This window comes from Pseudophryne corroboree, chromosome 10 (genome assembly GCF_028390025.1).
Source record: "Pseudophryne corroboree isolate aPseCor3 chromosome 10, aPseCor3.hap2, whole genome shotgun sequence".
Taxonomy (NCBI): domain Eukaryota; kingdom Metazoa; phylum Chordata; class Amphibia; order Anura; family Myobatrachidae; genus Pseudophryne; species Pseudophryne corroboree.
The window spans coordinates 328,857,164-328,871,708 of record NC_086453.1 but is presented as its reverse complement, the minus strand read 5'-3'; the positions used below and the strand labels follow the sequence as shown (position 1 = coordinate 328,871,708).

General features: G+C 47.8%; 1 protein-coding gene across 2 annotated transcripts in view; it reads left to right on the top strand.

The window, feature by feature from the left end:
- TMPRSS4 (transmembrane serine protease 4) overlaps positions 1 to 14,545 on the top strand; it is a 64,331-nt gene that overhangs the window by 28,760 nt on the left and 21,026 nt on the right. For both annotated transcript variants that reach the window (XM_063943595.1, XM_063943594.1), the window contains exons 2-5: positions 8,668 to 8,713; positions 11,454 to 11,846; positions 13,028 to 13,180; positions 13,290 to 13,416. In XM_063943595.1, coding sequence (XP_063799665.1) covers positions 8,668 to 8,713; positions 11,454 to 11,846; positions 13,028 to 13,180; positions 13,290 to 13,416 — 719 coding nt within the window. The remainder of the gene's footprint in view (positions 1 to 8,667; positions 8,714 to 11,453; positions 11,847 to 13,027; positions 13,181 to 13,289; positions 13,417 to 14,545) is intronic.

The window sequence follows — 14,545 nt, the reverse complement described above, 5'->3', positions numbered from 1 at the left end:
ATACTCAACTTTCCATCGGTGACTGTGTGTGGGCCCCCTCCTCTCCCCTAGCCGTCACCGATGCTGGTAGCGCAGCGACCCGCTAGAGACTCTGGCACAGTGCCAGAGTCTACAGCGCATGCACAGAACCAGGGCTTAAAGTGGTCCTGGAGAGGCGGGGGAACTCGCCTCCCCCACGCCCCCCCCCCCCCCCCCACTTAGCGTGCGCCACAGAATGGGGTGTGACCTCACAAGGAAGGGGCGTGGCCACACAAGTACCCCAATTCAAAATAATGCCTCACGGTAGCACAATCTTATTCACATTGCCCTTTACACACACAATGCCCACAGCAGTGCCCCCCCTCCTAATTTTAGATTTGATTCACAATATAGCAGTATATGTATCGAAAATGCATCAGTTTATCCCTCACACAGCGCTCACCCTAACACCGCTTATCCCTCACACAGCGCTCGCCCTAACTCCGCTTATCCCTCACACAGCGCTCGCCCTAACACCACTTATCCCTCACACAGCGCTCGCCCTAACACCGCTTATCCCTCACACAGCGCTCGCCCTAACACCGCTTATCCCTCACACAGCGCTCGCCCTAACACCGCTTATCCCTCACACAGCGCTCGCCCTAACACCACTTATCCCTCACACAGCGCTTGCCCTAACACCGCTTATCCCTGACACAGCGCTCACCCCGACATTGCTTATACATCAAACAGCGCTCGCCCTGACACCGCTTATCCCTCAAACAGCGCTCGCCCTGACACCGCTTATGCCTCACACAGCTCTCGCCCTGACACCACTTATCCCTCACACAGCTCTCGCCCTAACAACGCTTATCCCTCACATAGAGCTCGCCTGGCACAGCTTATGCCTCACACAGCGCTCGCCCTGGCACAGCTTATCCCTTCATGTGTATCCGTCTTACAGCGTGCCTACCCTAAGATGCCCCTCTCATACAGTGTATTTTCCTTCATGTACCCCCCCCCCCCACGTCCCCATTCAGCCCTTCATGTGCAACCCCCGTGTCTTCCCTCATGTGCCCCATCTTTCTTTCTTTCTTTCTTTCTTTCTTTCTTTCTTTCTTTCTTTCTTTCTTTCTTTCTTTCTTTCTTTCTTTCTTTCTTTCTTTCTTTCTTTCTTTCTTTCTTTCTAACCAGTACAACATAGTAATTTCTCTATCGTCCTAAGTGGATGCTGGGGTTCCTGAAAGGACCATGGGGAATAGCGGCTCCGCAGGAGACAGGGCACAAAAAAGTAAAGCTTTTACCAGATCAGGTGGTGTGCACTGGCTCCTCCCCCTATGACCCTCCTCCAGACTCCAGTTAGATTTTGTGCCCGAACGAGAAGGGTGCAATCTAGGTGGCTCTCCTAAAGAGCTGCTTAGAGAAAGTTTAGCTTAGGTTTTTTACTTTACAGTGAGTCCTGCTGGCAACAGGATCACTGCAACGAGGGACTTAGGGGAGAAGTAGTGAACTCACCTGCGTGCAGAGTGGATTTGCTGCTTGGCTACTGGACACTAGCTCCAGAGGGACGATCACAGGTACAGCCTGGATGGTCACCGGAGCCGCGCCGCCGGCCCCCTTGCAGACGCTGAAGAGAGAAAAGGGCCAAAATCGGCGGCTGAAGACTCCTGAGTCTTCATAAAGGTAGCGCACAGCACTGCAGCTGTGCGCCATTTTCCTCTCAGCACACTTCACACAACAGTCACTGAGGGTGCAGAGCGCTGGGGGGGGCGCTCTGAGAGGCAAATAAAAACCTTATTAGAGGCAAAAAATACCTCACATATAGCCCACAGAGGCTATATGGAGATATTTAACCCCTGCCTAACTTCAAAAATAGCGGGAGACGAGCCCGCCGTAAAAGGGGCGGGGCCTATCTCCTCAGCACACAGCGCCATTTTCTCTCACAGAAAAGCTGGAGAGAAGGCTCCCAGGCTCTCCCCTGCACTGCACTACAGAAACAGGGTTAAAACAGAGAGGGGGGGCACTGATTTTGGCGATATTGTATATATATAAAAGATGCTATAAGGGAGAAACACTTATATAAGGTTGTCCCTATATAATTATAGCGTTTTTGGTGTGTGCTGGCAGACTCTCCCTCTGTCTCCCCAAAGGGCTAGTGGGTCCTGTCCTCTGTCAGAGCATTCCCGGTGTGTGTGCTGTGTGTCGGTACGTGTGTGTCGACATGTATGAGGACGATGTTGGTGAGGAGGCGGAGAAATTGCCTGTAATGGTGATGTCACTCTCTAGGGAGTCGACACCGGAATGGATGGCTTATTTAGAGAATTACGTGAGAATGTCAACACGCTGCAAGGTCGGTTGACGACATGAGACGGCCGACAATCTATTAGGACCGGTCCAGGCGTCTCAGAAACACCGTCAGGGGTTTTAAAAACGCCCATTTACCTCAGTCGGTCGACACAGACACGGACACTGAATACAGTGTCGACGGTGAATAAACAAACGTATTTCTCATTAGGGCCACACGTTAAGGGCAATGAAGGAGGTGTTACGTGTTTCTGATACTACAAGTACCACAAGAAAGGGTATTATGTGGGAGTGGAAAAAACTACCTGTAGTTTTTCCTGAATCAGATAAAATAAAATGAAGTGTGTGATGATGCGTAGGGTTACCCCGATAGCAAATATTGGCGTTATACCCTTTCCCGCCAGAAATTAGGGTACGTTGGGAAACACCCCTTAGGGTGATAAGGCGCTCACACGCTTATCAAGTGGCGTTACCGTCTCCAGATACGGCCGCCCTCAAGGAGCCAGCTGATAGGAAGCTGAAAAAATATCCTAAAAAGTATATACACACATACGGTGGTTATACTGCGACCAGCGATCGCCATCAGCCTGGAGATGCAGTGCTGGGTTGGCTTGGTCGGATTCCCTGACTGAAAATATTTTATTCATGTAGAGCATTTAATAGGATGCATTCTATATATATGTATGTGAGATGCACAGAGGGATATTTGCTCTCTGGCATCAAGATAAGTGCGTTGTCCATATCTCCCAGAAGATGTCAGGGACACGACAGTGGTCAGGTGATACAGATCCCATACGGCAGATGGAAGTATTGCTGTATAAAGGGAAGGAGTTATTTGGGGGTCGGTCCATCGGACCTGGGGACCACAGCAACAGCTGGGAAAACCTTTTTTACCCCAAGTTACATCTCAGCTAAAAAAGACACCGTCTTTTCAGCCTCAATCTTTCCTTTCCCATGAGGGCATGCAGGCAAAAGGCCAGTCATATCTGCCCAGACATAGAGGTAAGGGAAGTAGACTGCAGCAGGCAGCCCTTTCCCACGAAAAGAAGCCCTCCACCGCGTCTGCCAAGTCCTCAGCATGACGCTGGGGCCGTGCAAGCGGACTCAAGGTGGGGGGGTAGTCTCAAGAGTCTCAGGGCGCAGTGGGATCACTCGCAAGTTGACCCCTAGATCGTACGAGTATTATCCCAGGGGTAAAGATTGGAGAGTCGAGACATCTTCTCCTCGCAGGTTCCTGAAGTCTGCTTTACCAACGGCTCCCTCCGACAGGGAGGCAGCATTGGAAACAATTCACAAGCTGTATATCCAGCAGGTGATAATCAAAGTACCCCTCCTACGACAAGGAAAAGGGTATTATTTTTCCACACTATATTGTGGTACTGAAGCCAGACGGCTTGGTGACACATAGTCTAAATCTAAAATGTTTTGAACACTTACATAAAAGGTTCAAATCGAGATAAAGTCACTCAGAGCAGTGATAGCGAACCGGAAAAAAGGGGACTATATGGTGTCCCTGGACATCAAGGATTACCTCCATGTCCAAATTTTGTCCTTCTCATCAAGGGTACCTCTGGTTCGTGGTACAGAACTGTCAATATCAGTTTCAGACGATGCCGTTTGAATTATCCACGGCACCCCGGGCCTTTTTACCAAGGTAATGGCCGAAAAGATGTTTCTTCAAAGAAAAAAGGCATCTAAATTATCCCTTACTTGCACGACCTAAAAAGGGCAAGTTCCAGAGAACAGTTGGAGGTCGGAAGAGCACTATCTAAAGTAGTTCTTCGACGGCACGACTGGATTCTAAATATTCCAAGAATCGCAGCTGTTTTCCGACGATACGTCTGCTGTTCCTAGGGATGATTCTGGACACGGTTCAGAAAAAGGTTTTTCTTCCCGAGGAAAAAGCCAAGGAGTTATCCGACCTGTCAGGAACCTCCTAAAACCAGGAAAGGTGTCTGTACATCAATGCACAAGAGTCCTGGGAAAAATGGTGGCTTTTTACGAAGCAATTCCATTCGGCAGATTCCATGCAAGAATTTTCCAAAGGGATCTGTTGGACAAATGGTCAGGGTCGCATCCTCAGATGCACCTGCGAATAACCCGGTCGCCAAGGACAAGGGTATATCTTCTGTGGTGGTTGCAAAAGGCTCATCTATTGGAGGGCCGCAGATTCGGCATACAGGATTTGATCCTGGTGACCACGGACGCCAGCCTGAGAGGTTGGGGAGCAGTCACACAAGGAAGAAACTTCCAGGGGGTATGGACGAACCTGGAAAAGTCTCTTCACATAAACATTCTGGTACTAAGAGCAATCTAAAATGCTCTAAGCCAGGCGGAACCACTCCTGCAAGGAAAACCGGTGTTGATTCAGTCGGACAACATCACGGCGGTCGCCCATGTAAACAGACAGGGCGGCACAAGAAGCAGGAGTGCAATGGCAGAAGCTGCCAAGATTCTTCGCTGGGCGGAGAATCACGTAATAGCACTGTCAGCAGTGTTCTTCCCGGGCGTGGACAACTGGGAAGCAGACTTCCTCAGCAGACACGATATTCACCCGGGAGAGGGGGGTCTTCATCCAGAAGTCTTCCACATGCTAATAAACTGTTGGGAAAGACCAATGGTAGACATGATGGCGTCTCGCCTCAACAAGAAACTGGACAAGTATTGCGCCAGGTCAAGAGATCCACAGGCAATAGCTGTGGACGCACTGGTAACACCTTGGGTGTACAAATCAGTATATGTGTTTCCTCCTCTGCCTCTCATACCAAAGGTATTGAAGATTATACGGTGAGGAGGAGTAAGAACAATACTAGTGGCTCCGGATGGCCAAGAAGGACTTGGTACCCGGAACTTCAAGAGTTGGTCACGGACGACCCGTGCCCTCTACTTCTGAGAAGGGACCTGCTACAACAGGGTCCCTGTCTCTTTCAAGACTTACCGCGGCTGCGTTTGACGGCATGGCGGTTGAACGCCAGATCCTAAAAGGGAAAGGCATTCCAGAAGAAGTCATTCCTACCTTGATTAAGGCAAGGAAGGAAGTCACCGCGAAACATTATCACCGCATTTGGCGAAAATATGTCGCGTGGTGCGAGGATCGGAGTGTTCCGACGGAGGAATTTCAACTGGGTCGTTTCCTACATTTCCTACAATCAGGATTGTCTATGGGTCTCAAATTGAGATCTATTAAGGTTCAAATTTCGGCCCTGTCAATATTCTTCCAAAAAGAATTGGCCTCAGTTCCTGAGGTACAGACTTTTGTTAAAGGAGTACTGCATATACAGCCTCCTGTGGTGCCTCCGGTGGCACCGTGGGATCTAAATGTAGTTTTAGATTTCCTCAAATCCCATTGGTTTGAACCATTGAAAAAGGTGGATTTTAAATATCTCACATGGAAAGTGACTATGTTACTGGCCCTGGCTTCCGCCAGGAGAGTATCTGAATTGGCGGCTTTATCTTATAAAAGCCCTTATCTAATCTTCCATTCGGATAGGGCAGAACTGAGGACTCGTCCGCATTTTCTCCCTAAGGTGGTATCAGCGTTTCACCTGAACCAACCTATTGTGGTGCCTGCGGCCACTGGCGACTTGGAGGACTCCAAGTTGTTGGACGTTGTCAGAGCCTTAAAAATATACATTTCAAGGACGGCTGAAGTCAGAAAATCTGACTCGCTGTTGATACTATATGCACCCAACAAGTTGGGTGCCCCTGCTTCTAAGCAGACGATTGCTCGTTGGATTTGTAACACAATTCAACTTGCTCATTCTGTGGCAGGCCTGCCACAGCCTAAATCTGTTAAGGCCCATTCCACAAGGAAGGTGGGCTCATCTTGGGCGGCTGCCCGAGGGGTCTCGGCATTACAATTCTGTCGAGCAGCTACGTGGTCGGGGGAAAACACGTTTGTAAAATTCTACAAATTTGATACCCTGGCAAAAGAGGACTTGGAATTCTCTCATTCGGTGCTGCAGAGTCATCCGCACTCTCCCGCCCGTTTGGGAGCTTTGGTATAATCCCCATGGTCCTTTCAGGAACCCCAGCATCCACTTAGGACGATAGAGAAAATAAGAATTTACTTACCGATAATTCTATTTCTCGGAGTCCGTAGTGGATGCTGGGCGCCCATCCCAAGTGCGGATTATCTGCAATACTGTACATAGTTATTGTTAACAAATTCGGGTTATATTGTTAAGGAGCCATCTTTAAGAGGCTCTTTCTGTTATCATACTGTTAACTGGGTTTAGATCACAAGTTGTACGGTGTGATTGGTGTGGCTGGTATGAGTCTTACCCGGGATTCAAATTGCCTCCCTTATTGTGTACGCTCGTCCGGGCACAGTACCTAACTGGAGTCTGGAGGAGGGTCATAGGGGGAGGAGCCAGTGCACACCACCTGATCTGGTAAAAGCTTTACTTTTTTGTGCCCTGTCTCCTGCGGAGCCGCTATTCCCCATGGTCCTTTCAGGAACCCCAGCATCCACTACGGACTCCGAGAAATAGAATTATCGGTAAGTAAATTCTTATTTTTTTTTAATATTGGCTAATGTCAAGGAAAATAATGGATCATAGCAGAACATGAACTCCTTACCAGTAAAGAACTAATGTAGTTGACTTTACATTCTTAGGTCTAACGCTCCCTGCTGTTTTTGGGGTGCCTACAGGTTCCCGGGGCTGAAGGCTGTCTCATCTATTCAGGGAGAGGAAAATAGTACCTGGGGCAGTCAGCTGAGGGCGGTCTTTTCTGCCACCGCAGCCTCCCTCTTCCCGGCACTATCATGCACGCACACGGTCACAATAACAATTCTTCAAACAGTATGTTGGTGTCGATCCAGCCGTTAGCACCTTCAGCGGGAGGGGGGGGGGGGGGGGGGGACAGGCTGGGGGAGGCGCCGCAGGCTCAGGGAGTCACTGTCTAGCGCCGCCCGCCTTCTCTGTTAATGTGGGAGGTGCGCGCTGTTCCTCCCACACTGACAGAGGAGGCGGGCAGCGCTAGACAGTGGAGAAAGTGGCCGGGCTAGGTGGGCTGGCAGAGGCGGAATGCCAAAAACAAGTGACAGAGCGCAGTTCCGCCCCGTTCTGGCCCACTTTAACCCCTGCGCAGGACTCCGGGAAAATGGTGGGTAGGCCATTTTTTGGGAGTCCGGCGCATGCGCTGCAGACTCTGGCACTGTACCAGAGTCTCAGCACTGAGAGCGCTAACGGCGGTGGTGGCGGCTACAGGAGAGGAGGGGGTCTGCACACGGGTCCCCTCCTCTCTAGAAATGCCTCTGAGTGGTAGGCAACGTCCAGCACCCCAGCTACTGTGGATATATACATTCCAGCATCCCCGAAAACTCAAAAAAACCAGGGGCGGATTGGGAACTAAAAGGGGCCTACAAAATTTTACAGGAAGTGGCCCGACATGGGCAGCACAAGAGGTATAACATTCCGTATAGCCATGGCAGTATCCCTGCTGTACTGCAGAGATGGAGTAGCAGAATCTATTGGGACAATGCAGTGTACTGAGTGTGGTAGGCTGCCTGTCATGTGAGGGGTGAGGCCACATGACAACACACAAACAGGCCCCATAGAGACAACGGCCTACCGGGAATCTTCCTGGTGAGCCCAATGGCCAATCCGCCAGTGGGAGTACTGCAATATTATGGGGAAGAGTTTCCTGGCACGGTTCAGATGCAGGTATTCTCTTAAGAGCAAGGAGTCTGTGCTAATCTATATAATAATTCTGTACGGTCTGTCCCATCTACAACATGCATACGCAGTGGGAGCCGGTGGGTGTGCTGCTGGATGGGTTGTCTACGGGCTGAGGTGGTATGTGCAGGGTCCATTTTTTTAGCTCACATGATCGTAACATTGCATTTATGCGCAGTGTGCGGGCCTCGTACGCTGAGCGCATGACGTCATGTAAATGTACCCCTACGCTAACTACACATGTGGGTGACTTCTGCAGAGACAGTTGTTCGTATAGTTTTAAACTATACGTGTATAGATAACATTGACTGTACTTGTACTGTACTAAAATTATCAGTCGACTGATGATTTTCCACAGTCACAACTTAAGGGTCTATTCATGAAGCAGTGAAAACAGTGGAGAGAACGAACAGTGGAGAAGTTGTGCATAGCAACCAATCAGCTTTCAAAGAAGCCTTTGTCAAGTACATTTTATGAAATGTAAGGGAGATGCTGATTGGTTGAAATGGGCAACTTCTCCACTGATCTGTTTCTCCACTCTTTACAGTGCTTCATGAATAGACCCCTTTAATTCCAAGAACAGTCCTTTTGCAACACTTCCAATTGTCCACCAGTTTGTTCAATAGCTGAAGGCAATATCTGTAGGAATGTTGGGAGCTGGAAGAAAGTTCTGATCTCTCTATCTCTCTCTCTTTTTTTATTTTTTTATTATTCACTTCTACAGAATCCAGGAGATGAAGCCGATGTTGCATCTCCTCTGAACAGAACAGGTAAGAGCAGCAGAAGCCGCAGTCTCGTTTCTGTAATTGATTATGGGGTTATGGTTACACTTAGAGGTCATTTATCAAGAGCACATGGGGGTATATTTATTAAAAGTTGATTTGGGTAAATTTTTTATTTTTTTCCAATGTGTGGTCGATTTCTGATCGATTTTGTGTTTCATGGTCTAAATCACACATTTACTAACAGATAATTTTTGACATCCTTTTTTGGAAAAAAAAAAGTCAAAAATCATCACTAAATGAATTACTAAATGTGGAATTTAGACCCTGCAATACAAAATCGAACAAACATCATCCCAGATCGACTTTTAGTAAAGATACCCCTACATCCCACATTTACTAACAGATGATTTTTGACATATATTTTTCAAAAGGTTGTAAAAAGCATCTGTTAGTAAATGTGGGATGTAGACCCTGCAACACAAGATCAATCAAAAATGGATCAACATTGACTATTAGTAAACATACCCCATGATGTCTTATGCAAAAGGTCTTTAAATGGCACTATTCAAGGGTGTCCTATGAGAGGAAGGGGCCATGTGCACTCTGCAAGCGGAGCTGGGCCTATTTGGGGTTATTCCGACCCGTTCGCACGCAACGGTTCATCGCTGCGGTGCGAACGAGTCGGAACTGCACATGTTTGCGGCCGTCGCCGGACAACGGCCAGAATAAAGAAGAAAGTGATCGCTAGCGCGATCGCAAGAAGATTGACAGCGGGGAGGCGTTTACTCACCGTTTTCCGGGCGTGGAGATCCGAATGCAGGCGTGTACAGGCGTTTGGAGGGTGGTTGTCTGACGTCAAATCCGGGACCTTTATCGCTGGATCCATTGCACAGGGTAAGTAACTGCAGGGCTAGCCTTCTTCTGCACAAAACTTTTTTAGCATAGCAGGGCTGCACAAGCGATCGCAGCCCTGCTATGCTAAAATACACTCCCCCCATAGGCGGCGTCTAGTTGATCGCACGAGCAGCTAAAAGTTGCTAAGTGCAATCAACTCTGAATGACCCCCATTGTCCTGAATGTATCTCCACATCCTCTATAATAGATAAGTATATTGAATGGGTGCAATGAATCATTATAGATGTGCAACTGGCAGTTTTTCATAGCCGACTAGCTGCAAGGTCTTATCCCATTACTTGTTCCCTGATAAAGGCCTTTTTATATAACTCTGACATTAACATTAATTTTCAGCTTTTTGCAAAATAAACAGTTTTTTTTTGCAAAAGTCTCCAGTAAATGTTAGGCTTTTTTTATGGCAGGTAAAGGATGTTTTCACTAGAAGATGAGTCCTAACATGCATTTGTACAGAGGGACACATAATGGAAATTCATGTAGCAAGCATTCATGGTGCATGCAGATGCGGTCAGTAGGTTCAGTTGTTGTTGAGACCCATCACCAGAATGGGGAAGAAATGTGTCTTTCAGTCTTTGACCATAATTGTTGGTGTCAGATGTGGGGGTGCTTGAGCATATTAGAAACTTCTGATCTCCTGGGATTTTCCCACACCAGTCTTGAGCTAAAACATCTTGCTAAAGAAAGGGGTAAGGAGAGGATGGCCAGACTGATGAGTCAAGCTGACAGGAATGCACAGCAAGTACAATCTTAAGTGGATGGGCTACAGAGGACCACACTGAACTCCCCACCTTCAGATATTAACCTGAAACTGAAGCTACAATGGGCACAGACTCACCATTTGGGTGTAAACAACATGAAGACATGAATTCCTCCTGCCTTGTGTCAGTGGCTCATTCTGGAGGTGGTGGCATAATGTTGTGGGGAATGTCTTCTTGAACTGCATTTTTCCCCTTAGGGACTGAGCAATGTTTAAGTGCAACAGTCTGCCTAAGTGTTGTTGCTGACCATGAACTGACTACTGCATACTCGGCCATATCTGCACCCATCTCCTCACATTCTGGGGGCCGCCTCCTGATGTGTCTTCAATTAGATTGCAGACGCATCAGAACTAAGGTTGACCCCTGTCAGGTGGTCTGCCGCCATTTATTTTTTTCGGAGCAGCTGCATGTGGCATAACGCAGCTGCCCCTGAAACGGTCCCAGCTCGCTCCCGCTCTAAATGCTCCTCCACCCCAATGCCGCCTCCCAGACGGCCGCCGCTGTCCACAGTGCTACGGCCGCATCTTTCCTGGATGCAGCCGCAATGTGTAAGGTCTCGCACGTGCACTGCGGCCAGTGCGCAGACCACCCGAATGCAGCCGCTGCGTACATACGCACAGCTGCGTTTGGGTCTGATTTAGGCCCATAGTCTACTAATGACTACTTACATCAGTATAACGCACCACGTCGTAAGGTCAGATTTAGAGTGGCACGCAACGCCAATGTTCACAAAGTTACGTTTTTGTTTTGTTTTTTCTTGCTACTATGCATGTGCGAGAATCCCTGAAAACTATTGCTCATGCATTACACAGAGTGTACACACAAAGGCGCTGTTTGCAGTTGAGATGTGCAGTATCAGTGATGTCTTGGAACAGTGCTGGGCAATCCTGGGCAATGACTGTGAGGGGGCTAATGCACCCATTTTTATTACAAGTATACTAATGTGCCAATTGCATGCTTATTTAATCTAATTATTTGTTCAGCGATTGGTGTCCAAATTCTTACATTTAAGCCTCAATCTTGCCTAGCTGCTCTCAATATGTAACTCGTTCCATTTCAGAGCAAGTAACATTCGGTCCTTAGCTTTTCCCACTCATGACTTACTGCTGTTTTAGGTGCCAGTGATGGGGGAGGAGAATCAGCGCAACCAACAAGATCATCGCAGCCTGCTGCCATTGCATCTAGTACTCCTAGTGGCCGACCCCCAGCTCCCAGCAGTGCCACTACAGCAGCCACGCGTGTTCCAGCTCCTGTATCCAGACCTCCAGGTCCTGTTCGTCCTCCTGTTTCTAGACCTGGAGGTCCTACTAGAACTCCTGGCCCTGTACGAGGTACTCCAAGACCTAATGCAAGGCCCAATCCAAGACCTAATGCAAGGCCTAACGCAAGACCTGGAGCTCATCCTATAAATTACAAGATCAGACGGATTTCGGCACTCAGAAGATACTGTGTCCCGGTTACAACACTGATAATTGTGTTGGCTTCACTTGTAGTCATAGCTATACTGAGTAAGTGCAGAAGGATATAGCTGTTTATGTATGCCTATGAGGCCGTGCACGTTGGGTTTGTTGACTTTGAACATGTCGAGGCAGAAATTAAATTCCGCTTCCATTAGGTATTGTTTCAGTTAGTATAACAATGATCTCAATACAATGGAGTCATAGCTAGTGAGGGCATTGTTTAAGGGGCATTAGCCCAAATTTTGACTCCCCTGACACCTGTGGGCTCTCATCCCAGTCCAGCCCTCTACCGTTACCTGAGACGAACCACTGGAACCATTTCAGACCAGAACTTTCAGCTTGGGAAACAGGACAGGTGGTCTGCAGTAAAGGCACTTTATAGGATAAGAACCCAAGGCATGCAGCCAGCTGCTGTGTGCAGTTCACATCTTCCATCCCAGCAGATGAAACCCCTCTCTGAGTGTACCATTCATGGGTGCTGAAAGCTCGCAACTCTCACAGGCACTATATAGGACTATAGACCTAATTCAGACGGGATGGCTGCAACGTCGGTAATCGCAGTCTGAATTCCTATGTGGACTACACACACGCATCCCGGGAGCCCAATGAGATGCTAAAAGCGTCTCTGGGGTGCAATCACCTCTACCTGATTGACAGGCAGAGGCGGTCGCGGGACTGGAGGTGGCGTGCAAACGGCATTAGAACACCGCTGGTGAGGAGCGGTACAGATGGGGGGGGGGCTAGCCACGGTGGCTACGTGACATCATATGCAGCTGCTGCGACTCGGGACGCCGCAGGCAGCAGCCTGCCAGTGTGCAGGAGCTGCGCTGGCAGGGAGCCACTCGCCAGGTGCCACCGTGCGATGCTTTTTGCACCTGTGCGGGGGAGGGCCTGACATGCTGGGCGGACTAACCTTGTGCTGGGTGTCCCCTCGTATGTCAGAGTAAGTGATCGTAGATGTGCTAAATTCAGCACTTCTACGATCAGATCCGAATTACCCCCTATATCAGGATTCTGTAGGTCAATGTTCTACTTGTGTTCTTTTCTCAGTAAAAATTTGCCATAATAAAGTTCTTATCATTATTAGAAAACAGCTTTTTCATATTATTTATTTTAACTAAGCATCTCTCGATCATGGGGAAACTTTGCTAAGGATTGTTATCATAATAATTGCTAGTGTTTGTACAGTGAATAATTGAATAATTTTCTGTCATTCTTTTCCGTTAAAGTTAAAGTGGTCCTTGATAATTACTACTACTTCTGCACCAAATCGTTCAAGTTTATTCCACTGGACAAGTGGTGTGACGGCGTGTCTGACTGCGCCGGCGGTGAGGATGAATTGCGCTGTGTGCAGCCCGTGGACTACAGTAACAGTTCCATTGGTGAGCATCACCCACTATTGTGTCCTTGTGAAGTTCGTAGCTGCACGCTCATTACTGAATATATAATGACCGTGGTAGAAGATGACCAGCTAATTGTTATTTGTCACAGTCAGGCTTTCAGATGCAGACTCCGTTGTACAGATCCTTACATCCTCCGGGGCATGGAGCTATATTTGTTACGATGGGTTTAACACAGCCGCAGCAAAAGCTGTATGCGCACAGCTGGGATATTCCAGGTACGTTATATTGACTACAGTGCAGAGAGATAAAGTAGCAACCAATCAGCACCTCTCATTTTGCATGCTGTGTTTGAAAAATGACAGTTGGTAGCGGATTGCTTGGTACTTTATCTCTTTCCAAACGTTGGGGAATGCCCCCCTATGCATGTAGTGCCAGAAGGTGATACTGGCTCACTTGGGGCCAAATGTAATAGAGTGAGAGTTTCAGAAAGTGAGAGATTTGGTGAGGTTTTTCAGGTTTTTTTTTTTAAAGTGCCAATCATTTACACTACAAAACCAGGTGGATCTTGTTGTGTAAATGATTGCCACTTTAAAAAAAACTGCAAACCCTTACCAAATCTCTCACTTTTTGAAACTCTCGCTCTGTTACATTTGGCCCCTGTTACTCAGAGTGCAGTGAGTGTCACCCGCAAGGCGGTTTTGAGGTTCACTGTGGCCCACCTTAGGCACAGCTGACCGTGAGGTGAGACAGGCCCGTTGTCAAGACAGCAGCACAGGTTCCAGGTCAGAATACTAGACTTTGTTATAGTGCAGTAACTTTGTTTATTTCATATGTTCCAATTTACAATGGGCCATGTCTATTACTAGAATGATGGTATAACGACTGTGGTATCCGGACTCTAGGTCGACACGACCATTAGGTCAACATCAACAAGTTCAACATGAAAAAAGTCGACATGAGTTGTTGTTTTTTTTATTTGTTTTTTGGACTTTTTCATACTTAACGATCCACGCGGACTACGATTGGGAATAGTAACCTGTGCTGAGCGCAGCGGTAGCAGAGCGAGGCACCTTGCTCGCAGCAATGCGAGAGGACACAGTGCACTAATTGGGGTTCCTGGTCACTTAACAGAGAAAATGACACCAAAAAAACATAGAAAATTTATGTCAACATATTTTTATATCGACCTTGTTGATGTTGATCTAATGGCTGAGCCAGCACTGAGGACACATGCTCCAGTTTGCAACTAACAAAAAACGAATGTTGGAGAGTTATCTGGACATTCTTAAACGCTGGAACTTTAGGATTCTGGGATCATCTGGTTTAATTAGGATATATAATTTTAATAACCGTGTTTATATAGGTGTTCCCCATTTTTATACAAATTTTCAGCTAGAACTTCGC